The 27,703-nt window shown below is 37.9% G+C and overlaps 1 protein-coding gene across 1 annotated transcript in view; it reads right to left on the reverse strand.

The window, feature by feature from the left end:
- PLA2R1 (phospholipase A2 receptor 1) overlaps positions 1-27,703 on the reverse strand; it is a 115,908-nt gene that overhangs the window by 40,521 nt on the left and 47,684 nt on the right. The window contains 3 exon segments of the mRNA XM_012745275.3: positions 1,254-1,399; positions 4,212-4,414; positions 17,949-18,118. Of these exon segments, the coding sequence (XP_012600729.2) occupies positions 1,254-1,399; positions 4,212-4,414; positions 17,949-18,118 (519 nt within the window).

Here is a 27,703-nt window from a genome sequence, read left to right on the forward strand (position 1 = left end):
TATGGGAATGTCCTACAAGAAAACTTACAAGGAAGACCAAAATTTTCCTCAAAAAACAGTACTGGATTTTCTGTGAGATTCAGGCAAGTGTTTCATTGAGACTCCAGAATTCCAGAGCTTGGAGCAGAGTGTCTGGTATTGTATTTGTTGTCATTAAATAAATGAATTGAGCCATGGAAGTGTGCTGCCCTTAGACCACAGCATCCTCAGGGGCAGGATATTGTCCGCCATGTCTACTGGGTGCTCCAGCCAGCAATGCATTAACTGTGCCCCTTCCATAGAAGATACTCTCAAATGTACAGTAACTGACAAGAACATTCTAGAAAGAGAGCTCAAGGTGGTGGTGGTGGGGGGAAGACTCAAAAACCAGATGAGGTGGCTGTCTTCAAATAATTGAAAGTAGAGTAAACTTGATCTGTATCGCTCTAGCTCCAAACTGAGGTGAGGGAGATTTCTGGCTTGCTAGAAAGTTGCTCTTTGAAATCAGCTGTCAACAATGGGACGGGCTTTCTCCCAAGTGAGGGGCATTCTGCGACTGGAAGGCATTATACAGCTAGTGGATGACCATGGGAATGTGGCAGAAGGAAGTCCTGTGTTGGGTGGGAGGGAGCATGAGACTTTTTATATTTCTTCCGATTTAAACCTGAGTTTCTAACTCCACAGAATTCAAGATTCTGTAAACTTGCAAGATGGACATAGGTAAGTAAATGCTTGTTTCTGCAAATGTAAAATTAGGGGGTTGGGCTGGAATTAAAAAAAAAAAATCAGTGGGACTATCTTTTTTCCCAAAACAAAATCTTACATGGGCTCCTATTATATACAAAATAATTAGCAGTGGAGCTAGTTGGAGCTGCCCTGCTGAGTGAGTGAGCAGGGAACCATTCTGCCCACATGGCCCCTCCTGCTCCTTAGAGTTCCCGGATCCTCAGACAACACTTTGAAAACCACTGGGCTAGATAATTTCTGATTTTGGCAGCAAGGCTCTAAAATTCTGACTTGAGGCACACAGAAGAGATTTCAACTAGCAAAAACAATTGTCACTTTGTTCTTTGTTTTATGAAATAAGAACTTGGTACTATATGTGTGTGTGTGTGTGTGTGTATTTTTTTCTTTTGCAATTAGTGGCTAGTGGGCTTCAGGCTTAATACAAATTGTGCAAATTAAAAAAAACTATTGGGATCTTCACCCCTAAGAAGCCATTACTGGGAGGTGGAATATTCGACTGTAATTTTTCAAAACTAACAAGTATTTACCGATTAAATTTTGAATGTAAGAGCTTATTCACAAAATTCTCTTCCTCAATGTGGGCAAAACTTGCAAGATGAGCCCCAAATTCTTCACAAAATGCTTCAGCTTCTCTCCATGTTCTTTTCCTCAGGACTTTTTCACTATGAAATACCTGTATAGTAAAAGAACAAAAGTAACACTGTCATGGAAAAGGTGAGACTGTTTATCCTCAAGAAAATAACAGCTCAGAAAAGTAATATCATTGTCATCAGTCTTTATTGAAAGCTTGACCTAGTGGGAAGATGTAACATTTATTGCACTAGAATGTGCCTAGTCATCATAAAATTATTAGCTTATTCTATTCTCACAGCAAATTCCTGATGAGGATATGACAAGCTCAGTTTTATAAATGAGCTTTTTGAGGACTTTTTCCCCTTAAATCTCCTGTGACTGGCATGACTGGCATGTACTTCTCCTTTCATAAATGCTTTTCAAGAGATGAGGAAAGTCAAGCTAAGAGAGGTTGAGAATAGGCTACACAGCTACAAACTGGCTGAACTAGGACTAGACCCAGGGCTCCTTGCTTCGAGGGTCTGTGACTTCCCATCCCGCCAGATGGACTTCTGACAGGTTAGAATTAGTGTAATGATCATGAATCTGGCTGACCCATGGTGGGAAATGAGGAAAGAGACTGGGACTAGGGTAGGTATCTTTCTAGGGTCTTCGGGTCTTAGATGAACCAGCAGGCGCAGTGGTTCAGCTGTGTCTGATTTCTCTGCTGTTTTTCGACTGTGCTCATGATAGCGGAACAAAGTCAGCCATATGGAAAGGCCTGTTTTTGGCTCTGTTAAGTTCGGGGTGAGGGACTGAGGACCCAGAGCTCATGATCCTGGACCTCTGCACCTTTCTCATTTTTAACTGCCCGGCACTAAGCCTGATCCTCTGATGCCAGGCAGGTACACCCTCGGCCAGCCTTACCAGGCTGATTTGCTGAGACCAGAATGAATAGCTTTCCAAATCCTGTGGACCACAGCACAACCTTTCCATCTTTTAAATTGTATGTCAAAACTCACCTCCTCTGGGAATGTCTTCCTGAGTCACTCTAAACTCATAAATCCTATCACCATGCCCATCACACACTATGCATTTGTTGACATCAGGGTGATATATAGTAGAAAAAGCACTAGACCAGGAGTCCCAAGACTAGGGATTTATTCCAACTCTGTCAATAAATAATTGTGATCTTGGACAAATCTCAGTGGCCTCAGTTTTTTCATTTCTAAAGTTTAAGTTATTGCTCTGCAAAGTCAATTGTGGGCCTATTATTCTATGAATTTAATGTAGGATTATATTAACGCATGTGTATTATTTAAACCGAGTACATGCCCAGGTGTCCCATGCCATCCATGAGCTGCAACGGCTCTGGAGTTAGTCTGTCTTCATTGTTTTCTGCATGTGCCTAGTTGCTGGAGAAGAACTTGCTCCCAAGATTTGGTGCAACTCTATTTGTAAAATGAACCAAGACAAAACCACCAAACATAAAAACACAATATTTCAAAAAATATATTTCTGATAAGAAAATTGTAGGAGCTGTTTAAATATAGAATCTAACACTGGTTTTCAAATAGGCATTTCTTTACAGATTATACACATACACACACACACATGCATATACACACATATACCAATTGTATGTATTAATTTATTTGATTTTCTGGTGTCCGGCAAGCTGCAGAAGTTATCCTATTAGCAGAATTGTATCATTGCATAATAAGGACTTTATTCATTGGCTTACCAACAGTATAAAATTGCACCATTTTAATATTTAGCAAATGTTTGGCTCCATTTGGCACATGTTTGGCAAAAAGGACAATAGTGACTGGGACCTCACTATTGCAGGAGGACAGGTCCCCACATGATCCTTGCTGACTCAGCTCTTCGCCTCTCATTTATAATTCTCAGGCAGAAGGTACTGATAGTGCGATATCCTGAGATGAAGGGGAATTGTCCCTATCCCTCCTAGAACAGGATGTTCTGCAATGTTTAGCCCAGTGATCCAAGTTGCAGCTCGGGTCTAAAGTTCAGAGGGGAGTGCTTTTGGGATTCCTCAGCTGTGGTGGAAAGTGGGGAATGTGCAGATGAGACTCCAGGTTTCCTGAGCCTTGGGGGACTGGCTTGCCATGGATTCTAGGCTTCTGTTCCTACTTGCTGCCTATATGTGAATATTGGTTGAGCATCCCAAATCTGAAGATCTGAACTAAAAAATGCTCCAAAATCTGAAACTTTTTGAGCAGTGACATGACACTCAAAGGAAATGCTCTCTGAAGAATTTCAGATTTCAGCTTTTCGGATTTGTGATGCTCAACCAGGAACAATAATGTTCCAAATATTCTAAAAATACAAAAAAAAAAAAAAAATCCCAAATCTGGAATACTTCTGGTTTCAAGCATTTTGGATAAGGGATATTCAACCTGTAAAAAGTTGCTTTGCCTGACTTGTGTGGGTGTTTTGTCACACCAGATTCATAATCTAGCAGCTGAGTTTGTGCAAAACCTCAGGCCAGAGCTGGGAAGCTTAGGAGAAACGGGTCAGGGGCTTAGAGTCCTCCTTCAGGATTGAGGAGTTCAACCAGTGCATGGTGTTCCCCTCCCAAAGATTAAGACTGATGCACAGTATTTCTTCTTAACAGAAATAAATCTTCATGAGGAAGCCTTCAATGTCACCAGCATATGCCAATTTTTTTTTTCTTCAATTCTTTTTGACATTTCTATTTTTTTTTCTTTCTTTTTTTTTGATATGCCAATTTTGGACTTAAAAATTATTTGGAATGTAACTGAAAGGATAGAGACAGGCAACAAATATTGATTAAGCACCTGCTGTTTGCCAGGCACTGTTCTGGAAAAAAAAGGTACTGGAATAATGGAATTTAGGATACATGGATCAAACTGAAATAGTGTTGGTCCTGCTAATAACCTTCGTATTACCTTGAAGCAACTGGCCAGACCAGGCTCTGACTCCCAGTCCAAATAGCAGGGGTGGAAGGGCCATCCCTCTTCATGCTCGATTTTCTCCTGGTTTTCGACTGGCTGCTTGCACAGGGACATTGCCTTAAAGCGTCTGCAGTCCTTTACTTCCCAGCGACCAAGTGGATAACTTCCTCGCATGGCAACACAGCCACCGCTGAAGCCTAAAAATGGAAAACAAGCACTTTTAATACCAGACAACTAAAATGTGTTGTGCTCGGAAGACTGCTCTTTAGAGTATTGAATAATTGACGTCTCATAATGAAGCCCCCAGACAAGAACAATAAAGATGAAAAAGCATGCTTTATTGGCATGATTATCTCATTTCTCTTCATCTCTGGAGAAAAGAATAGAAGATGGAAGAGGGGGAGAAAGGAGAGTGTGAAGGCTGAAAATTGGGCATTGTCCTCTTTGAGCTCAGATGGCAAATGAGGAGCAACTAGGAGCTGTTCCTACATGGAACCAAGATATCCTCCACGGCTCAGTGCTGGGCTTTGAAATCCCATTGTGAAAAATCAGCGACGAGAAATGCACAGTGCTCATCCTCTGACAACAGATTCAATGGGGGAAAACACATAAATAATGGGTTCAAGGTAGACCACAAAGCACTCAACAGAAAACCAAACTGTAAATCCTGGGAGAAAGGGAAGAATGAGATAAATTCTCTAAATGAGGTGAAGCTCTGGGTGCAGGGACAGAGCAGACATCAGGAGAAAGGGGAGTGGAAAGAGAGAGAGAGAGAGAGAGAATGAGAAATGTAATAGACTGTAATAGATGTTTAGTTATAGACGAAATTCCACTTTCTTTTGTGTATGTTTGAATATTTTGGACCATGAAATATATTTTTCCATAGAAATAATTCATAAATTGAGTTAAGATTCTTCAGTTGTTAGCAAAATCTATACAACTCATAAAACAGCTAAAATTATATAGTTTAAATTTCAGTGAAGAGTAGTAGAAAACAATCTCATTCCAAAAATAGAATAAAAAATGACTAACAATGAGTTTGTTTTTTTCTGGACTCCCGGGTGATCATTCAATTAACTAAATCAACATTCAATAACAACAACCAAAAATTGGGCAGCTGTAAGGTGCCTGGCTAGGCTGTATGTTAGTTGCTAGAAAGACAAAACAAAATGAAATGAAAACCAACTCTTAGTTCAGTGTGAGACACTAAACAATCAACTGCAATAAACATAATATGTGAAGTGCTAGAGTAAAGATTGTGTTCAAAGTTCTGGAGTAGACACAGAAGCGGTGATGAAGCCTGACCAGAGATGTCAGCAAAGAATTTGCAGGAAGTTAACATTTGGGCTGAGTTTTGAAGGATGAAAAAGGAGAAAAGAGTTTTCAAGCATGCTTGTAAAAAGCAAGCAATTATAGACAAAGCATTTGAAGACTTGTGATTATTCTGGACCTAAAGGTACTTTTTTAAATGTAGTCACTTGGTACTAGATATTTACCTTGCTTAATTTCCCTTCAGAGTAATGGTTTCAATTTTTTTTAGATACTATGTGACTGGTATTATCCTTGTCAGCCCTGTTTTGGTTATTTTAGGCTCTCAGAAAGACAAAAAGCGAGGGAAAATGAAGGGTGGCAGTGAGAAGAAAGAAGACAGAGGAAGACATAGGAAGAGCTTCTCCTGAAGGAATGGAAGAGTGTGATGAAAGAGGAGAGAGAATAAAGAGCTGAGAATGAGAGTGTCTGCGTCTTCAACAGTCCTGGGTGCACACCATGTGTTAGACACCAGCGTCTCCGTGACCCTAGCGTCCAGACCTGCAGGAAGCTCCTGGTCCTGTGTGTGTGCAAGGAAGGTCATGTATCGAAGAGACCCGCAAAGGTGAAAATGGCCAGTTGCAAAAGAAGAAACATGCTAAGTATATTTCATATAGAAGAAAGGAAAGTCAAGAGAGAGTTGGTCCCTAGAAAAGCCATCAAACGGCTCCCTTGGCCCAGAACAGCTAGTTTGTGTTAAAGATGCCAGTCGGGGGACGGCAAAGGAGAGAGATTACAGTATGCAATTGCCGCTGCCATGAATGGAGCTTTGTGGGCCTGTTGAGTGTAATTTTGGAATGCAGCTTACAGTCTAGCTGGGTCATGACCAGAGGAGATGCTGCATGCTGTGTGCTGTGAAATTGAACTGGGGAAATGCACAAAGAAGCTCCAAATGCAATATGCTCGTGCAGTGCACTAGTTGGAAGAAGAGGGAAAAATGCATTCCTGCCGCATTCCTCCATCCTTCCTTTCCCAGCAGCCTTTGAGGGGCCCCCGTGGAACCTCCAGTTACTGCAGAGCACGGGTGCGAAACCTTGTGGAAAGAACTTTGACTCGGAGCCTGAAGTCTGGGATTCTAGTCCCAGCACAAATATTTAGTAACTTGAAACTGGAGCATGTTAATCACAGTAAGCCTTGTCTAAAATATGGGGATAATAATTCCTTTTCTTCTCATAGGTTTTCATAAAGATCAAATGAAATAACATATTGAAAAGCACTCTGTAAAGCACGAAGAGCTAAAACCACTAAGATGTTGCTATTATTGTGGCCACTTTCATTACAAAAACTGGTATCTTGTGGCGTGAGTTTTGCCTGCATGTTCAAAGAATTTTTTGAAAAGTTCGAATCAGCAAGTTTGCAATGTAATATACTTTTTTGTTAGTCTTGCATTTTTCTCACTTTCCCCACATCAGACAATGATTAAATAGCTTTGGTTTTAGATGCTATAGATATTCAACTCATCTTCATTAGTGAAGAAGGAGATGTTTGTGGAACGCTATGAAGATGAAAAGTGCTGCAGGAGTGTTATTGGTATTCTAAAGTGGTTAACTTAATGGAACATTTGACCCAAATTTTAGAGTCTCAGCCCCAAAGAAGCAGTAAAGTGGCATAATAAAGGGAGGCTGGGCTAAGGGAGATATAAACTAAATTTATAAGCTACATCATGGGGATGCATGCTTGCAGAGCCAAATAATAAGGGTAGAAGTGTGGGAAAGAGAGGAGGTGGTTTTTCTCTCAGAGAAATTGTTTTTAAATTTGATAACTCACTTCCCGTTGGAGAAGAAAAACGATTATCCCTTTTCTCAGTGGCCAATCTCACATTTCAACAGTTTCTGCTTACCTGTCTTTCCCCTGAGCCCCCTTTATTCTCTCACTCAAACGTGAATGGGGAGACTTGCTGTCAATTAAGAAATTCCAATTCACGATTCTAGACTCCTCCATTTGACAAAGCTATCTGGCCCTATAAAATGAAGTGAGCTAGGAAAGCCTCCACCTTCCACCTCTTTGGTCAAATATCTGAAAACAAACGTACCAAACAAATTGTGGCATCAGGGTAAGAGGGAGGGTGCTGGGCCTTCAGTGCCTCTAGACAGGAATTGCACTAGAGTCGGCCTAGATATTTTCCCCATTCCCGGCCACAACCCTTCACATCCTCACCTCTGGAGTCCTCTCCCCTCCCCACCTTCCCTCTCCATCCCTCTTCTCTGCTTCTCCACAGAGAAAGATGAAGCTCTTCCCCAAGACACGGTGAGCTTTCCTGAAGGGCTGTGTACCCACCAGGCACTGTGTGAGGCATTTCGTATGGTCTTTTCCCTATTTAACTCCAAAAACTGGGTTTGTGGCAAGCATTAGTATCTGCATTTTGGAGATAGCAAAATTGAGGCATAGAGGTTTAGTAACTTGCCAAAGACCACACAGTTAGTGTGGGTTTGATCCAGGTTTGTGGGTTTGATCTGCTGTGAGACGATATCAAGGTACAGAGAAGGTGGGCATTCAATAAGCAGCTGAATGAATGAATGAATTCCTTTAAAATTATGCTCTTTTTCCATGGAGCTTTCTCTCGTTCCTCTGGTCATGTTTCTCTCCCTTGTGTGGCCACGGCATTTCTTTGAGATCTATCACATTTTCAACCTTGTATGACAGTGACTTATGTGATTATGGAAAGATGTGGAAATGTCCTAAGGGTGCTCAGAAACAAGACTGGGTTAGCCTTACATATATATGGTGGTTCATTTCAGAACTCTAATGAACCTGAAAATAGATTGGCCTATCTAGTCCACCTACTGATGGGGCTGGATTTTTCTATTTATGATGTTCAGGACACTTTCAAGAAAACAAATCTGACTTGCTCTACTGGAACCCTATTTTCCTTGTGATTGGCAGAAGATTTCCATTGACTTGGAACAATTGGGGTGAATGTGCCCTGTGCTCTGGAGTTATCCTATATGAGTGAGACACCTGCTGCTATCTAGATCTAGAAATGAAATCTTTTTTTCACAGAATGGATAGTGGCAAAGTAGTAATCCCAAGTGTTCCTTTTTCTCTTTACAGACACCTACAAGGCTCTACTACAACTTGGAAAAGCATTTTTGAATGACTTAACAGGTATGGACTCACCTACTTTCTTTCACCATAGAGCAGCCTCCATTTATAGTGAATCTTTAATCTAAGTACAAAGCAAATTTTAGTTTCTATGCATTAGCTTTGCCTTGAGAGAAGCTAATTTATCATCTTTCCCTTTAATCAGTCGCAATGGTTAGTAGTGATGAAAACCATTTTCCCGTTTCATCTGAATATTTTACTTCTCTGAAAAAACAAGGTCATAGAGTTGCTTTGTTGTTGTTGCTTTTTAATAAAAATAACAAAATTTTCTGGTGTTTTGAGAATAGGACATTTGAGCACGAAAAAAAGGAAATACAGATAAAGACAGGTTAAGTAAAAACCTTGTATTTCTGAATTCAGATTGAAAGTATGAATTTGAACTCAAAAAGTATTTCATCTTACACACACACACATATTTCCTAGATCTGTCCACTGAAATGGCCTAGAAACAATGACGAACCCACAAATTATGATCACCCACCCATATGTCCAGATCGTGATATTGAAATAACATCAGTTTTCATAAACAGGAACCAGGGTTCCTCGATGAAATGGATGTTTCTAGGTCTGGAGCAGAAATTTACATCTTATCATACCAGTTAGCAAGGACATTTATCAAAGACCACTAGCATCTCATCAAAAGGACTCAGAAGGTAGTTCTTGAAGAGATTCCTATCACAAAGATGGGGCAATTTCAGCTTGAAAAGGATAATTGTAATGGATTAAAACATATCAAATATGTTTGAAACTCTTACTTCATAGTAATGCTAACAAAAACCTCTCTAATTGGTCACTGTCTGAGTAGGCTAATGAAGAAATAGCATTTTGAAAACTAGTAAAGGGAAAAAATTAAGCATTTATTCTGTTTTTCCTCTAAAAACCATACCACAGAGTAATGAAAAAATTTATTGAGAGGAATTACTTCCTTATAGATATATTCGAGCTATAAATGAAAAAAAAACCCTAATAAATAAATGGATATAGACATTGATCATCAAAGGCTGCTAATATCACAAAAAGAGAGATAATTGGACATTATGTGCCTCCAGACAGAAAACACAACTTCCTATGAAATGATATTTCCAAAAAATAAAAAATAAAAAAATATAAGTTTGATCAAGCCTCTGATTTTAACTCTTTAAAAATAAAAATGCCAATTTTATGGAAAATAAAGAGGATGGAGTAACACATTAAACAGCATGATGGGAATATAATTAACAAAGCCCAGATGGTAGAAAAATTTATAGAACAAAGCCCATTTGCATCAATGCATTAAGGTAAGGGTTGGGGTGGAGCAGGAAACCTAGAGATTGAAAAGAGTTTAGGAGACCCATCGACCAATTGCAATGTATGAAACTTATTTAGATCTTGATTCAAACAAACTGTAAAATACATTATAGAATATTTATAAGTCATTTACAAATTTGAGAATTAACTGAAGATTTATAATGTTAGGCAATTACAGTTAATTACTTTTAGGTATGATGATTGTATTATCATGTTTTTAAAAAAGGAGTCGCTACTTTTTTGGGATTTGCTATGAAAAAGTATGGGAAGGGCTGGAGGTATAGAGGAAATAAGATGGGCCATGAATTGAAACTTGCTGATGGTTGGTAATGGACACATGGAGGTTCATTATACTATTTGATGAACATAATATAAAGTTGAAAAAAATGGCAGAAGTGTGATTCCACCACAGACTGAATATTTTGCTGGCATGACATAAGGACAAGGTCTTGGCTGAGTTTATAAAAAGCTGCAGGCTTCCTGTTCAGTGGTCAATTCATATAGTCAGTCTTTTCTGGATTAAGATTCTGATGTGGAGACCCAGCTAATGGATTCTTTTGTGACAGGCAAGAAAGCAAATGTGATTTAGGGTGGTGTTTCTGCAAGCTGCAATTTAAAAGAAAAAGGGAAACACAGGGGCTTTTATATTGCTATTTTCTTCAAAAAAGATTTACATTTTCATCTTATTCAGAGACAATTTACTCAATGTCAATCAGCATGAGGAGCCAAACTGAGCATCACGGCATTATTTTTGCTTCAGGGAAAAGAGAAAAAGAGTAGTGTCACTCAAATAAATTACAGCAGAAACTTATGAATGACAAGGAGCTCAGCTTCAATTCCAGATTTTAGACATCTAAATATGCCCCAAGGAAGTTAACATTAAAAACCAAGGATTTTGTCTACTCAGAATGTATTAATTTATTTTGACAGTTATAGACATTCCTAACAAAATCCCAAAGTCTATAGAAATGATACCTGAGATCTTAGTTTTTTGCAGCTCAGTGCAACATGGAAGTTTACTACTCTCTGCATTTTAGTAAGATTCATAGATTTGTAGAAAAAGAAAATTGTTCTAGTGAGTGAATTGTGATGCTCCTTGTTTAGAGCTATGGAAAGGCACCAGTTTCTATAAAAATTTCCTAAATGATTTTTCCTAAATGATGCTTATATACAAAAAAAAATCTCATTTGTCCTAACTTCACTTTGCATGCATCTTTAAAAAGTATAATTTTTTTTAAATTAAAAAAACCTTAATTTTTTTAAAACAGTTTTGGTTCACAGCAAAATTGAGTGGAAAGTGCAGAGAGCTCTCTCTAACATCCCCCCACCCACCTCAGTCTCCTTCACATAGACACCCCACACCGCAGTGGTACATTTGTTACAACCGACAAACCTAGGTTCTCAGATGTTTCCTGGAAATAGAACTCACAACAGTGTGGGGCTCCCTGTGCCTGGGTCTCCTGGATTTCTTAACTCTTAAAGTCATCCACAATGAGCCTTTAGCAGTTTCATCAATTACAGTTCAGGTTTTCCTACCCCAGCTCTGGCTGCCAGGGAGGTTTCTGCTCCAGTAAGCTATGGTTCTCTGTATCCTCTTGTCTGTCTCTCCACTTTTTGGGGGGCAGTGGTTTGCCTTCTGACTTCATTTATTTGATGGACCTAAGAAGAGCAATTGATTTTTCAGTTTGTTCAGCTTTCTACTTGTTAGGATGCTGAGGCAACTTCTAAGCTTTTTACATGCTGGGCTGGGAACTGGAAGTCTTCAAAAAGTACTGGGTTTTAAGCCATATCTTCAACAGAGAGAATGTCAGCTGACTTTCTTTGATCTCTTTCTCTTTTTCTTTCTTTCAGCTTTAGGAGGTTAAAGGAATTTTTTTAAAAAATATTTAATGGTGGCTCTTAAGCGTTGAGGAAATGTGAGTGTGTAGGCAATAATCAGACCCTCCTTTAAAGCCCTGTGATTTTCCAGGGATTCATATCTTAGACTACATAGGTGAGGAATCCTAATAGGATAACAATGATACTCTCTGCAGCTTTAGGCAAAATCCTACAAATTCTTTCTCTGCAATAAGGCTAATATTTCTTGATTATTTACAGTGCAGCAGGAACTATGTAATATTTCATTGAATTCCTCACAATAATTCTGTGAGGTAGATACTATTACTATGATTATCTTAAAGAAAAAGAAACTGAGATGTGAGGAAATAAAGTAACTTCCCTAAGATTGTACAGCTGGGATTTGAACTTGAGTCTGAGTCTAGTGGATAGATACTCTTTATGCAGATGCTATCCTGTAGGGTAGTCTACTGTATCTATTAGTATCAACCTATTTAACACCCTAAGTGAAGAACAGTTGTGATACTAGTATTTTGCTGATGAAAACCCTTCAATGTCCATACCTAGAGAACAAGTGAAAACTCTTTAGCTTGTAATATTAAACTGTAGTTTCGATATACTTCTCTAGCCTTATAGTTTATAACTCCTCTTCATATATCTTACTGTCTAGTTACCTATAGCTATTAAAAATCCTCAAAGTTGCTCAGTGTTTCCTTAGCTTTGTATGTTTGCTCATGCTTAGAAAATTCTTTTTACTTCTTTAGCCATCAAATCCAATGATAGTTCAAATCCTAGGTGAAATTCCACTTCTTCCTTGAACTTTTTAAAAATAACTCCCATGGGAGTTAATCCTCCCCTCATTTAACTATTAGAGTATTTTATTTTGTACTTCTTACAACCCTCATCACATATTTTTCTGTTGCTATGGTTTGAATGTATGTACTCCCCCCAAATTCATATGTAATAGTATTAAGAGGGGGGCCCTTTTGAGAAGTGATTACGTCATGAGTGCTCCACCCTCATGAATGGGATTAGTGTTCTTATAAAAGAGGTTGAAGGGGGCACCCTAGTCCCTTTTGCTCTTTTGCCCTTCTGCCATGTGAGGACGCAGCAAGAAGGCACTCACCAGACACTGAATCTGCTGGCATCCTGATCTTGGACTTCCCAGGTCCCAGAACTGTGAGAAATAAATTTGCGTTGTTTATAACACTACACTACAGAAACTCCTCCAGTCTGTGATATTTTGTTATAGCAGCAGGGACAGACTAAGACACCTTTATAACAGTTATTTCTTATACTTGCTGCCACCACTCCCAGATTATAGCAACTTAAAGGCATGTACTTTAGGTAACTTTTTATGCTCTTTGTCACATAAATGCCTTCTAAAAGTTTATTGGATGAATGGATTTAATTATGTAATAGGGTTATAGAGAGGAATAATTTTCTATTTTTTGATTTTGCTAGCTTTTTTAAAAATTTCAAAATATTATGGGGCTACAAATGTTTTTGGATACATATATAGGTGTTGTTATGTTTGAGTAATGGTCATAAGTGTGCCAGTCACCCAGATAATGTTCATTGTACCAATTAGGTAGGTAGGTTTTTGTCCATCCTCTCTTCCCTCCTTCGCCCTGCTTGATTTCCACTGAGTTTTACTTCCTTCTGTGCACAGGTGCTCATTGATTAGTTCCAGTTTAATAGTGAGTACATGTGGTGTTTGCTTTTCCATTCTTTAGATACTTAACTTAGGATAATGGTTTCATTATCCAAATTGTTCTACCCAAATTGTTGCAAAAGGCCTTAATTCATCCTTCATGGCTAAGTAGTATTCCATAGTATACACATACCACATTTTGTTAATCCACTCATGAATTGATGGGCATTTGGGTTATTTCCACATTTTTGCAATTGTGAACTGTGCTGCAATAAACATTTGAGTGCAGGTGTCTTTTTGATAAAATGACTTCTTTTCCTTTCGGCAAATACTCAGTAATGAGATTGCTGTATAAAATGGTAAGTCTACTTTTATTTAATAGTTCTTTGAGGAATCTCCATGCTGTTTTCCATAGAGGTTGTAATTATTTGCAGTCCAACCAACACTGTATAAGCATTCCTTTCTCTCTGTATCCATGCCAGCATCTATTGTTTTTGGACTTTTTAATAAAAGCCATTCTAACTGGGGCAGGGTGATATCCCATTAGGGTTTTAATTTGTATTTCCCTGATGATTAGTGACATTGAGCATTTTTTCATATGTTTATTGGCCATTTGTCTATCTTCTTTTGAAAAGCTTCTGTTCATGTCTATTGCCCACTTTTTAATGGGGTTGTTTGTTTTTCCTTGCTGATTTACTTGAGTTCTTTGTAGACTCTGGTTATCAGCCCTTTATTGGATGTATAGCTTGTGAATATTTTCTCCCATTCTGTAGGTTGTCTATTTGGTCTGCTGATTATTTCCTTAACCGTGCAAAAGCTTTTTAATTTAATCATGTCCCATTCATTTATTTTATTGTTTCTGTGATTGCCATTGGTGTCTTCTTCATAAATTCTTTGCCTAGGTCAATATCTAGAAAAGTTTTTTCCAACATTTTCTTCTAGAATTCTTATGGTTTCATGCCTTACATTTAAGCCTTTTATCCATCTTGAATTAATTTTTGTGAGTGGTTAGAGATATGGATCCTGTTTCAATCTTCTGCATGTGGCTATCCAATTTTCCCAGCACCATTTATTGAATAGGATTTCTTTTTCCTGGTCGAACAAATACCTTATAAAAGTTTATGGGATGAATGGATTTAATTACATAATAGGGTTACAAAAAGGAAGAATGTTAAAAAAAAAACAACATGGAGGGAGACCTCTCAAAGACTGAGCAGTAGACTGAACACATGTGTTTATTTCTTCTCTATATTAAAATCCCATGTATTGAAATAAAAGATGCTATACTATAAGAAATAACCAGCAGATTAGGTACCCTGAAAGCCCCTTCTGATGGAACCAATTGAAATGTTAGATAAAATAGTTTGAAAACATCTTTATAAATGTATGGCTGAGCTGGCATAAACAAATTTGTAGAGTTCTCAAGTGAAATAAAAATATAAACTATGGAAGTCAAGCTACCTTCATAGTTGGTTTCACCCTGAAGATTTCTTTCTAATCCTGAAGACCTTGAATTTCTGCTCTGATAGTTGCATGGAAGTTTTGAGGAAAAGGAGATGGAACTTAAGACATACACAAAATGGCGAGTCTAATAGAAGACACCTGCATTAAAATAGGATCTCAAATGACCACCTTTAGTGTAAGGTTACCTATGAATAAACTCAGTTGTCTGTGAGGAAACCTGTCTCTCTTAATCTCAGCAGTGAATAGTGAGAAAAAGAAATCACTCCCTAAAGAATTTATAACCCTGACTCAAACTTCACGCAGATTAATCATATAAATTCATGCTACCTAAGGTTTTAAGAAAACCTTAATCAGAGCTTTTTAAAATGGTCCTTAGTTGGCAGTGCCCCAAACTGAGTGTTAGAAACAAAGGCTAATTTTCTGGACAAGCCCAACTTCAACCAAGTGGTGAGAGAAATACCACAGAAAAGTACCAAAGAAAAATGAGCAGCTCTCAGGCAAACCCACAAAGCATAAGAAATGCGATAGCAGAAACAGACCTATAAAACTTCAGGTATGGCATTGTTGCAAACCAAACACAAAATAACTTGCGTTGTATGTTTAAAGAAATAAAAGGAAATATTAAAAAATGAGGAGGAAACAAGTGACTATAAAGAGACATCAAATAAAATTGAAACAGAAATAAACAGACCTTTTAGAAATGAAAAATATAATATCTAACACTTGTTAGTTTATGTTAATTATATTTCAAATCAGGGGGCAAAAGAGTGAATTAGTCAGTATATAGTATTGAAACAATTGGTTATTATTTAGAAAAATTAAAATGAGATATCTCCTAGAATATACTTTAAAAAACTCTAGGTCAAAGTTATACACTTGAAAAACCAAACTGTAAAAGTATCAGAAAAATATAATGTTATATTTTTACAATGTTTGTTAGAGAAAATACAAAAATATTCAAAGCCAAAGTGAAAATATAAACATATTTTATAAGAAAAAATTTAACACTTTTGTGACAAAATAAACTATGAGAAGATTTAAAAGACAACTAGTAAATATAGATAATTTATGTTTAGAAGACAATAAAGTTTCCACAAATCAATGAGAAAATAGAAGGTATCCAAAATAAAAATAGAAAGTGATCAAATTATGTGAACAGGCAATTGAAGTGAAAAACAAAAGAAAACCCCAAAAAGTATAGTACAAACATGAAAAATTGCTAAATCAAATTGCTAAAGAGAAAATATAAATTAAAACAATAATAAAACATTATTTTTATTCTATCAAATTGGCAAAAATAAAAAAAGGTTGTTATATTCAGTATTGACAAAAATGTGGGAAAACTGGCAGGCTCATATTTTGTTAGATGAGATTGTAAACTGATAATGCCTTAGGAGTATTTTCACTTTTAGGCCATTATGCTCATACTTAAGCACAAAGACATCTACATAGATATATATTTGTTGCAACACTTTCATAGAGAAGGAAACGAATTTAACCCAAGTGTCCCTCAACAGGGTCATGGCAAAACAAATTATGAATTATACATACTATGGTATTCTATGTAGCTATTTAAAATGTTGGCTAATAAATACAGATGTGGAAAGTTCTCCAAGACAGATTGTTAACTGAAAAAAAGCAAATAACAGAAACATGCAATCCTATTTCCATTTGAAAATTACATATGCATGTATGTCTATAAATGCATAGACCAGCAAGATCACACCAGTTAACAGCGATTTCTTGAGAAGGGAAGTATGTTGATGGTGGGGAAGTGAAGAGAGTATGCAACTGGGACTTCCACATTTTACTTAGTATACTTCTTTATAATCAGAGCATCTATATAATTTATCATCCAAACCAGGAAAATTTACAGTAAAAATATCTGCTATCAATTGCTCTGGCACAATAGACATAAATTGGAACTATTTTGGACAAATGGGAAATATGGTCATTATCTATAGTGAGACTATATTCATGATTTAATTGCCCAATTTTAAAAACCAGTGACATGTTGCCAACCACTGTCTAGAGTTGGAATTAGCAAACCACCGTGAGCTGAACTTTTATAACTATGAAAAAATAAAGACTTGTGTGGCCTCTTTTATATTTTATCGTGAGGCCACTGGATACCCCTCCCCCTGTGGCTTAGCAAACACGCTTTCTTTACGTTGGTATATAGAGCTTTGAGGCTATGACAGACCAATTTGTACAAAGACCCTAGGACCTTCCAGGAAGGAAGAACCTGAAGCCCCTAACCCATTTCCTTGAGATACAAACTTAGAGGTAACATACTCCCTGGTGTCTCTTGGCATAGCCCTGATCGAGATCCACACGCAAGAAAGGGACCACAGCATCCAACCGGAACTCACCCTGATGTAAAGGAGGGTGTTGGGTCTGGTTTGTGGACCTAAGCTTAATACAAGGGCCTAAAGCTTGTTCCGCAGAGACTGGTTCTAGTGTGCCTTGCGGCTGAAGCTATTAGCTTCTATGCTACTGGCCAACCTGGCACAGTTTCGTGCTTTGGGATCCAGAGCTGATCACATGGGGATGAACTAACAGAGTTGTTAATTTTGGGATCCTGGTTAAGTTACCCTAGGAGTCCACAGAAGAGGTAGACTAACAAGAATGTTATCTCAGTAATGGGTCAACAGTCTACAGTAAAGCCACATGGCAGTGCCTGAACTGACCAGAGATGCCCATAGATGCTCCATCCACTGTTCTTTGAAGTATAACTGACCATTCCGGACTGAGTGAGTGAGTCCCTAAGATTTTGGGACATTAAAGGGGGATAGGGAGAAAGACTATAGGAGGGAGAAACTGGACTTTCTGTTCATAAAGGCACATGTGGTCTTGAGCAATGAATTCATACCTTGAGCATGTCAAATGACTCATGCGGATTATACTTTTAAAAATGACTAGCCACTTGTCACCTTCTGTGAACCTGGGGTGATCATTTTAGTTGATGTAGTCATTAAGAAAGAATCAAAGGAGATGGACCAAGGGGTAAAGGAACTGTAGGCAAATGAAATAGGAGCAGGACGTGAGGGAGAGTTGGGGACGCAGCGTGCTCTACTCACGGGGCTGATGCGCGTTCCAGTGCGTGTACCGCACCTGCTCGGACGTCCGCCCTGCTGTCTTCCAAGTGTACTCTCCCGTGTCGTTTTGGTCTTGAAGAGCTATCCAAAAATAACTGTCCTTTGTTTTTACCACACTGCTGATCAAACTGGTAATAAAAGCCTGTTCAAACCTTAAAAAGAGAAAAAGGAAGTAGTTATATTAAGTTTCTGGGCAATAAAAAATGTCATTAAAACATAATGAAGTGCACAGAATGGCCCCAGAGTAAGCATTTCTCATTAATTCTTTAGAACGTGGAGCAGAAAAATACCCAAAGACCCTGAACATTGCTAATAAATGCCAAATGTCAGTGTAATTCCCAGAAATACACGAATGAGGAAAATTTAACCCTTATAGACAGGGGCTTAATTCTTTCAAGGAAGAGAGTCCAGCTCCGGTTTCAGAGTGTAGGTGGTAAAGTTGACATAGTCTGCAATACATTTCTTGGAGTAAGATGTGCCCTGTTTTGTAATTAAGCCACATACCACACGCTGTGCTCTAATTTGCATGGAGTGGGGGGTTGGCAGGAGAGAGAAGGAAGGATATCACACTTTTCTTCACGGGCACTTACCAACAGAATTCACTTGCACCCATCCACAACACCTGCCTGGTGAGAAAGGAATGGGGTGGCAATTCCATGTCTCCCAAATCAGTATGCTCACAGGCCCAGGTGAGGCCTTGGCCTATTCAAATGTGTTCAACTGCATTTTCACTGAAGATAAATTTAAAAGCCTAAGAATGAATCCAAGGTAGTACACCCACTAATATATTTCCCCCAAAGCTGAATGAATTAGTGTTCAATGATGAGTGGCAATGCTCCCTTCCCAGTATGGATGCATCAAAAACAATCTAGAAAACTTGTATTTATGTGTCCATATGCACGCTTGCTAAGAAAAACATGAGTTTTAAAATTTAACTAGCATTGAACTTGTAAGCTAAGTTTGAAACTACCTCAAGAGAGCTATTTTCAGAACATATAAAATTAGGAGAAATACACTTCAAACAGTGCTGACTTCTAGCCAGGCCTGCTGAGTAAATGGGAAAGGAAAGGCCTGATGTCATTACCCAGGAAACCTAAGGAGAAAGAGAATTAGAACTTTTCATCCAGTTTTGGATTTTTCTTTTTATTATCATATATCCTTAACTTGCTGAGGGAAGCAAAATCAATGGAGTCATTTAAGAATAGAGGAGTTTCAGAGGAAATAGGGGAGGAAAAGAGAAAAGAACAAAAAGAAGTAAAAGTTTTAAGTGCCTTATGGACATCATTAGCAGCATTTAGTGATCTTAGTCATCCATGGTACTTATCTTTGCAGAGCATATGGATTTTAATCATGCCTTAGTAAATATTTTCTGCAAATACCCTATTAATGATCCAAATAGCATGCATTTGAAATTAGGAAAGTTCTTTTTTAACCATATTGCACTGGCAGAACTTTACATAAATGCACTTCAAAAGGAAGGTACATAAGACTAAATATTGCCTATATGCTGTTGCCATTTTCCTTACACTTCTGTTGTTTCATGCTCTCATAACATATGATCTGCTTCCCCATCACCTCAGAGGCAGAATAGCATGGTATCATCCCCATCTGGCCCTGAAATTGCTGTGTTACAGGCCAGCAAGATGCTGCTATGGCAAGGACCGCTATTTTCTGTGCTGGTTCTCCACCCAGGGGCCGTTGCTGGTTCTTCCATTAGCTTCTATTATGGCATTTATCAGGCAATGCAGGGAAATGGTGTTGTCTGTGAACTTGGGTTTGGGTTTTATTATTCATGACAACATTTTGCTTTTGTCCCCTGTTGGTGGAAGATTTATTTAGTCCACTCTAATGTTTTATCTCCATTTATCATTGCTTAAAACAATAGAAACCTGCTTTTGAAATTGGCAAGTATACCTTTTAAGTAGTTGCATATAATAAATACTCTGCAATACTCATACATTAAATCCTAAAACCTTCAAATCAAAACAAGATTCTAGTTTTCTTGGTCCAATTTAGAAGGTAGCACTGTTAATAAAGAATTTCAGCAAATGTCTTTCTTCTAAACCATATGTTCTAAGAAAATTAAGTCTGGATAACAGCGTGCAATCTCTTGAGTGTCTGTTTTCAATCGGTAAAGAAACAAGAGTCCATTTTATATTCTTTACCATTCTCTATTTGGCTTCAAACACTAAGAAGGTTATGAAAACTCTGGCCTACTGTAATAGAGCAGATAACCTTTCAAAGTCTTTTCTGCCCTCTGTTTTAGAATTATTCATAAGAGGACAGTCCAGAGTTTTAAAAAGTATCTGCCTTTTTGTCTGGTTTCACTGAGGTCGTTTAATTCAAATGTTGTTATGATTTAAGGAAGCAAAAATAACCGTATGTACATACTTTTATATGAGCCAGGATAGCATGTTACCCTAAGGAATTCAGTAAAGTAAAAACTGTTGGCTATGTTTTAAAAAAAACAAATGATAAAATATTTTGCTTACATGTACCTACTTAGAAAATCAAACTTTATAGAGGAATAATTCTTAGTTTCAGAAAGAAATCAACTTCTTAAAAAAGTTAAGAAATCAAGGGTGCATTTTCAAGTGTAAACAAGAAAAGTACACCTGAGCTTTTATTAGTCTAACAAAAAATTTTGCTCATGGTGCTCAACATTAAATTTTAACTAAAAAAAATGCCGTTTGAAGACAGCAGTACATGTGTTTAGCATGCATTGACATTTTTTTTCATTTCAGAATAACCATTTTGTATTTTTGAAAATTGCGCTTTAAAATGAGGTATGTTATAATTCATCTCTAGTTGAACATTACATTTCTTCATCAGTTTAGCCAGTGACATATGTAGATGAAAAAATTTTTTTTCTTATCCGTGAACAATACAGTATTTAGCAGACAACAGTACTACAGTGATGGTGTTTTTATTGCCTAAAATAAGGGATTGAAAAAAAGAATGGATGTAGCTTCACTAGAGAGTTATTATACTTTGATGAGAACAAACAATAGGAGTTTTTATATACAGGGAGGGGGTGGGAGATCCTCAAAGGACTTGGCTTTGAACTGAGTAACTGCAATTGGATCCCTCCCCTGTAGCATGACTGCCAACATTTTTGATGCCATTTTCAAATAACTGACTTTGTTGCTGAATTAATATAAAAACGATCGATTTCTTTCTCTTTCTTTTAAATAAAGAATCAAAATAGAACATCAGCAGTCTTAAAATGGGAGGCACACGTCATGACCATCACTGTCACAAGTTTCTGGTGGCATTCCTCAAGAACTAGAACTAAGATTTTGGATGCTGTTTCTTGCAAAAGATTAGAAAAGAAATGCAGACTTAGAAAATATAATTAATATAGACACAAGAGATAAACCTGGAAGAGCAAATTCCAAACTGTTGGTGGCAGTTACCTCTGGGGAGGGGGGGCAGACTATTTGGGAGGGGAAAGGGCTAGAGGCTAGAGGTGAGGGACACTTTCACTTTTTATATTCTTCTGGCTTACTTGGATTTGTGCCAATAAGAATGCTCTCATTGTATAAATTTAAAGAGAATATCTAAAATGTGTTTTTTAAAAAGAAAGTTAACTGCCTTCCACACACCAAAAAACAAAAACTAAAACAAAACAAAACCCTGTTAGAACTAATAAAGAAATTCAGCAAAGTCTCAGGATACAAAAGCAACACACAAAGGTCAGTTGTGTTTCCAAACACTAACAATGAACAATCTGAGAAGGAAATTAAGAGAATAATTTCACTTACAATAGCAACAGAAAAAATAAAATACTTAGGAATAAACTTAACCAAGGAGGCAAAAGACTATACACTGAAAACTGCAAAATGTTGCTGAATGAAAGTGAAGAAGTCACAATAAGGTCTCAGTTTTTTCATAACTGACTTTGTTATACACAAAATATGTAATTGCTCATATTTTGAATGCTGAGTTTTCATCAACCATAATTCTTTGTCGTCCCTAATATGCTTCTTCACAGATTCATACAATGCTCAATTTAAGTGGTTCCTTCTCTTTTAATACATTATCTTTGAAATGTCTCTTACTCAGGAATGACTAAACTTTCCCTGAAATGTGCTCTCTCAATCAAAGTCAAGAGTATGAGTTGCAATAAAGATAGTAATGACTTCTAGTATTAAGAGACAATTACCAGATTGGATGCTACCTGGAAAAGTTTCCCTTACCGTGCTGAAGTTACTTTACTTTATCGAACAACCTACCTCATCTGGGGTAGAGAAGCATGTTTTGTACTCTGGATGGGCAATATTTGATTGAGATAATTAATATCCAACTGAAGCTAAAAGCTTAATGGGGATTAATTAATTTTAGCAGGAGTCCTCTTATCCAGTGAAATTGGATCCTGTGTTTGGTCAATTAACCAAAAGTCAGTAAGTAAAACATGAAATAAGAACATGGTGTTATGCAATGAAGAATTAAGTTAAACCAAAGAGGGGTCTGGCCTTTACCTTTGACTACAGAGAGACGATCTCTAGCCCCCTTGAACTTCCTGCCTGATAGGAGTGTCTTTATTTGCCTGAGGGAGGAGAACGAAGAATAAAGGCATTAGCCTGAAACTCTGGTAGGGGCTGGAGACTAAAAAACAGCCACATGAATAGTATATGATTGAGCTCCAATAAAATCTCTGGGCACCAATAGCTTGAGTGAGTTTCTCTGGTTGCAATACTCTAAATTGTCATACATCAATGCTGGGAAAGTAATACAGGTATGATTCTATGGGGCCAGGACAACAGAATCTCTGTGTTTGGTGCCTTTCCTAGACTCTTCCCTATGGCTTCTTCATTTGGACGATTTTAACTCAGCCCCTTTCCCTGTTGTAAACTGCAAGCAAGAGTATGACAGCTTTCAGTGAGTTCTGTGAGTCCTTCTAGGGGATTATTGAACCTGAGGGTGATTTTTGAAACTGCCCCCAACCCCATGCAGCAAATTTGCAGTTGATATCAGAAGTGAGTATGGTCCCGTATAGGCTGTATTCTTTCCAAATGTGCAGTTGACTAAATTCAATGCAGGTGTTCATTTGAGATATTCATAAATATTTAAAATCTCCTTCTTCCAGGGATAGTGTAATGGATATACAGTGTGTGATAATCTGTTGTTGTTTTAAATGACTGAAATGTGTGGGTTTTTTTTACTGTAACATAACTTAGACATCCTAATTGATGAACATACAGAAATAAAACCTTTGGTTCTAAATTTTTAAGAAAAGAAGTCACAAATAAATGGAAAAACATCCTGTGTTCATGGCTTGGAAGACCTAATACTGTTAAGATGGCCATACTACCCAAAGTGATCCACACATTCAATGCAATTCCTATCAAAATCCCACTGATAATAATTTTTGCAGAAATAGAGAAATTCATCCTAAAATTCATATGGAATTTCAAGGGACCCTGAATAGCCAAAGTAATTGTGAAAAAGAACAAAAGAGATCTCACTTTCTTGATTTCAAAACTTACTACAATGCTACAGTAATCAAAACAGTGTTGTACTGGCATAAAGACCAACACATAGACCAATGGAATATACTAGAAAGCCAAGAAATAAACCCTCACATATATGTCAAATGATTTGGCACAAGGGTGCCCAAGACTATTTAATGGAAAAATGACAGTCTTTCCAACAAATGATATGGAGAAAACTGGATATCCACTTGCAAAAGAATGAAGTTGGACCCTTACCTTCCACCATGTACCAAGACAAATGCAAAGTGGATGAAAGACCTAAATAGCTAAAACTATAAAACTCTTAGAAGAAAACATAAGGGAAAAGCTTTGTGACATTGGATTTGGCAATGATTTCTTGGATATGACACCAAAAGTACAGGCAACAAAATAAGAAATGTATGAATTAAACTTAACTAAAATAAAAAAACATTTGTGCCTCCAAGGATACTATTAACAGACTGAAAAGACAACCACAAAAATGGGAGAAAATATTTGCAAATCATATATCAGATGAAGGATTAATATCAGTAATGAAGGAGTAATATCAGTAAAGAACTTGATAACTAAACAACAGAAAAAAGCAAACACCTCAAAATAAAAAATGGGCAAAAGTCCTGAATAGACATTTCTCCAAAGAAGATAAACAGATGGCCAATAAGCACATGAAAAGATGCTCAACATCACTAATCCTTAGAGAAATGCAAATCAAGGCCACAATGAAATACTACTTCACACCCAGTAGGATGGCTGTGATCAATACAAAACAAAACAACCAGAATATAGCAAGTGTTGGCCAGGATGCGGAGAAATTAGAACCCTTGTGCACTGCTGATGGGAATGTGAATGGTGCAGCCACTATGGAAAACAGTATTGTCGTTCCTCAAAAAATTAAAAATTGAGTTATCATATGACCCACTAATTTCACTTCTGGGTATATACCTCAAGAAATTGCCGGCAGGGACTCAAAAGATATTTGTATAATTTTTTTGTGTTCATAGCAGCATTTATTTACAATAGCCAAATGGTGGAAGCAATCTAAATATCCATAGATGGATGAAAAGATAAACAAAATGTATATACATACAATGGAATATCAATCAGCCTTAAAAAGGAAGGAAATTCTGACATATGTCACCACGTGATGAACCTTGAGGACGTTATGATAAGTGAAATAAGTCAGACACAGAAAAGCAAATACTGCACAATTCCACTTACATGAGATCTCTAGAGTTGTTAAACTCATAGAAATAGAAAACAGAATGGTGGTTGCCAGGGGCTGAGGGAAGGGAAATAGGAAGTTATTGTTTAATGGTTACAGAAGTTCAGTTTGGGAAAATGAAAAAATGTTCTAGAGATGGATGGAGGTGGTGGGTGAACAAACAAGATGAGTGTACTTAATGCCATTGAACTGTACACTTAAAAATGGCTAAAAAGGCAAATTTTGTTTATGTATATTTATATTTTACCACAATAAACAAAGTTGACTGCAAATGTGTTTTGGGGGATATGGCAGTTGTAGGAAAATGGCAGAGCTGCAAAACTGCTTGAAAACATGGCACATTTAAACCCAGAAGAAAATGAGATACTGCAGGATTTCTCACTTTTGGCAAAATTCACAAAACGGAATGTCCTTTGGATTATTTTGTACCAAATATTCTGTGATTCAAGATTTAGATAGGCATGCATTTAGACAATCATCCATTGCAACTCTGGAACTTAAGTTCTACAGTCATGCTTTGTCTGGAAACAAAGTAGCCAGGCCTGAAAAAGTTTTAGAACAATTGGCAAGCAAATAAAAGTCTGTTATTCAGCAATATGGGATCTGTTTTTCTTCCCCTCTCAATTCCACAAAGTGTTAAAAGTCCTAGACCAGAAGCAGTTGCCCTATAACAAAAGAAATAAGTAATCTGTAGCAGGTGCTTCTAATTGTGCCCATCAAACCTGTCACTCCACTGTGCAGAAGAGTGGAAAATCAATTAGCAACTACAAGCTTGGGCACTGAAGAGTGACAGGAGTGCCTTAACTCAAACAGGAAATCAGTAATGGAGGAAAACGATTGCCAAGGCTGCTGGTGGGCGCTCTGGGATCTGAGGAGACTTTCTGTCTACTGCCCAACCTTCTCGGACAAAAGATGCTGTTGGAGAATATTCCAACAAGTATTGTCACTCAAAAAGCAGGATAGTGTGGACCCTTGTTTCTTCTCTGATGGGGTCTGAATGTTAGAAATGAAGAGCATGGGGCCCTTCCTTTCCTCAACTTGTAAGTCCCGTGTTGGAGTGACTGCTTGGGGTGTGTAGTATACAGCATGTTAACTGACTCGGAAAAGTGCCTCATTCCTGCTCCCATGTAGCCCTGCTGGGACTTGGTCAGCGCCTGGGGAGCGTGCCCGCACTGTTAGGTAGGGATCAAGCCTGCAGGTGGTGGGTGTTGGCCAGCAGGGTGCTTCCTAGGGGTGGAGAAGCCGGGCACCAATCAGAGGAAAGCACTGCAGGAAAACACAGAACACCTGACAATCATTTGGTACTATCCCACACCTCCTGTAGGCCCGCCCCCGGACCAGGCCAATAAAAGGAAACCACCTGGGCTTCCTCAACGTCTTTCTCTACTCCTGGAAACTGACCTATTCCTCTCTCTGGAATGTGTTTTCACTTTAGGTAGCTTCCTTCTTTACTTTCACTTTCTATTGTATTGTGATCACTCGGTCATCATCAGCTCAACTCACTGCCAGTACTCACTCTTGACACTGGGAGCCCACGACCCGGGAACATCAAGATAGAACTAACAGCAAAGGCAACCTGGATGGGCCTAGGCAGTTGAGACTGGGATAAAAATAAACCTACCTATGCCATGGTTCTGCTTACAGAAAACATTTCAAGTGTTCACAACATACTCTTGTATTCAGTTTTTGAGGAAAGGAAACAGATTTTTTCCCCATTTTTTATCATTTGCATGAGGCCCCCAAGGGATTTGTAGAATATGAAGTATTTGTTCTCACAGATTTCTGCCTTATCTCTGGTCATGTTGGTGCTATGGGCTACCTATAACGTTACTTTGAGTCCTTCCATTTGTTGCATTATTCTACCTTCTTTATTTGTTTCATGTGTCTATGTGTTCTATCTCTTCAGCTGCTGGGCTGCAAAAGGCACCAGACAATTATATTGTCCCTTTTATTTCTTTTGTATAACATGTCAGTGTTTAAAATGATGCGTCTCACAAAATAGGTATTCCATAAATAACTTTCTAATAAACTCTTGGCTATTAATTTTCTGTGTGATCAGGTAAACATATGAAAAGTAATTAACACGGTGCCAGGTATATGACAGGCACTCAAAAAATATTAAACAAAACAAGAAAAGAAAGAATAAGACATAAAAAACCAGATGAAACAATTAGACTTATTTTCTTCAGTGAAAAGCATAATTAAATTATAATTAACAAAAGAGCATAGCTTCATTGGTCAGTCTCCTGTAAATGTTGACTCAGTGACTGGGGGACTTCCAACCTAAGGTGCTCGGGGACCTTTTCAGGTGGTTTAGAAAGTTAATAAAGGCTTCCTTATGCCTGGTAGCTATACCTGGGAAGGAGAAAAGCAGAACTAAAAACAATGCTAAGATACATCAAAGATAGTGCTAGATCCTGAAGGGAGGGCCTCCTGAGCATAAAATGTTTCACTAGGCGATTTAGTCTGTCAAATGCCATCAATCCACTTCTCTGTGTGTGTGTGCATGCGTGTGCGTGTGCATTCCAGTGTGTTGTTTGTAGGAAAGGTGGGAAGGAAGGCAGGAAAGTAAGAAGGCAGGTGGAGGAAGGAAATACTGATGGCTTTGCATGTTGACTCCCAATGTGACAAGAACACACAAAGCACACAAGCATCCCTTTACAAATTAGGCGTACATGTGAAGGGTCTCTAGATGAAACCATAGACCAGTTTTCCTATTTGCTGGTATTTCTTGGACATTTTTAAAGGCGATGACCTAGGCAAAAAAGCAAGTAACTGGCTTTGCAGGTGGAGTTTCCCGTGGAGCCACTGAAGAGAGCCCCTGCTTCTGTCTTCTGCAGGGAGGAGTTGGTCTCTCAGCCCCCACTCTCCTCCTGGCATGAAGTCACCCTTGCTGTTGGTACTTTTATCTCCTACAGTTATTACACATCTGCAGCATGCTACAAATTGTATGGAATGTAAAAAAGGGCACAGCCTCTGTGTCAGCATCAGGAAGACATATGTGCACAGAGATGTCTCCACCTAAACAAAATTGACCCAAG

Source organism: Microcebus murinus, chromosome 8 (genome assembly GCF_040939455.1).
Source record: "Microcebus murinus isolate Inina chromosome 8, M.murinus_Inina_mat1.0, whole genome shotgun sequence".
NCBI lineage: Eukaryota > Metazoa > Chordata > Mammalia > Primates > Cheirogaleidae > Microcebus > Microcebus murinus.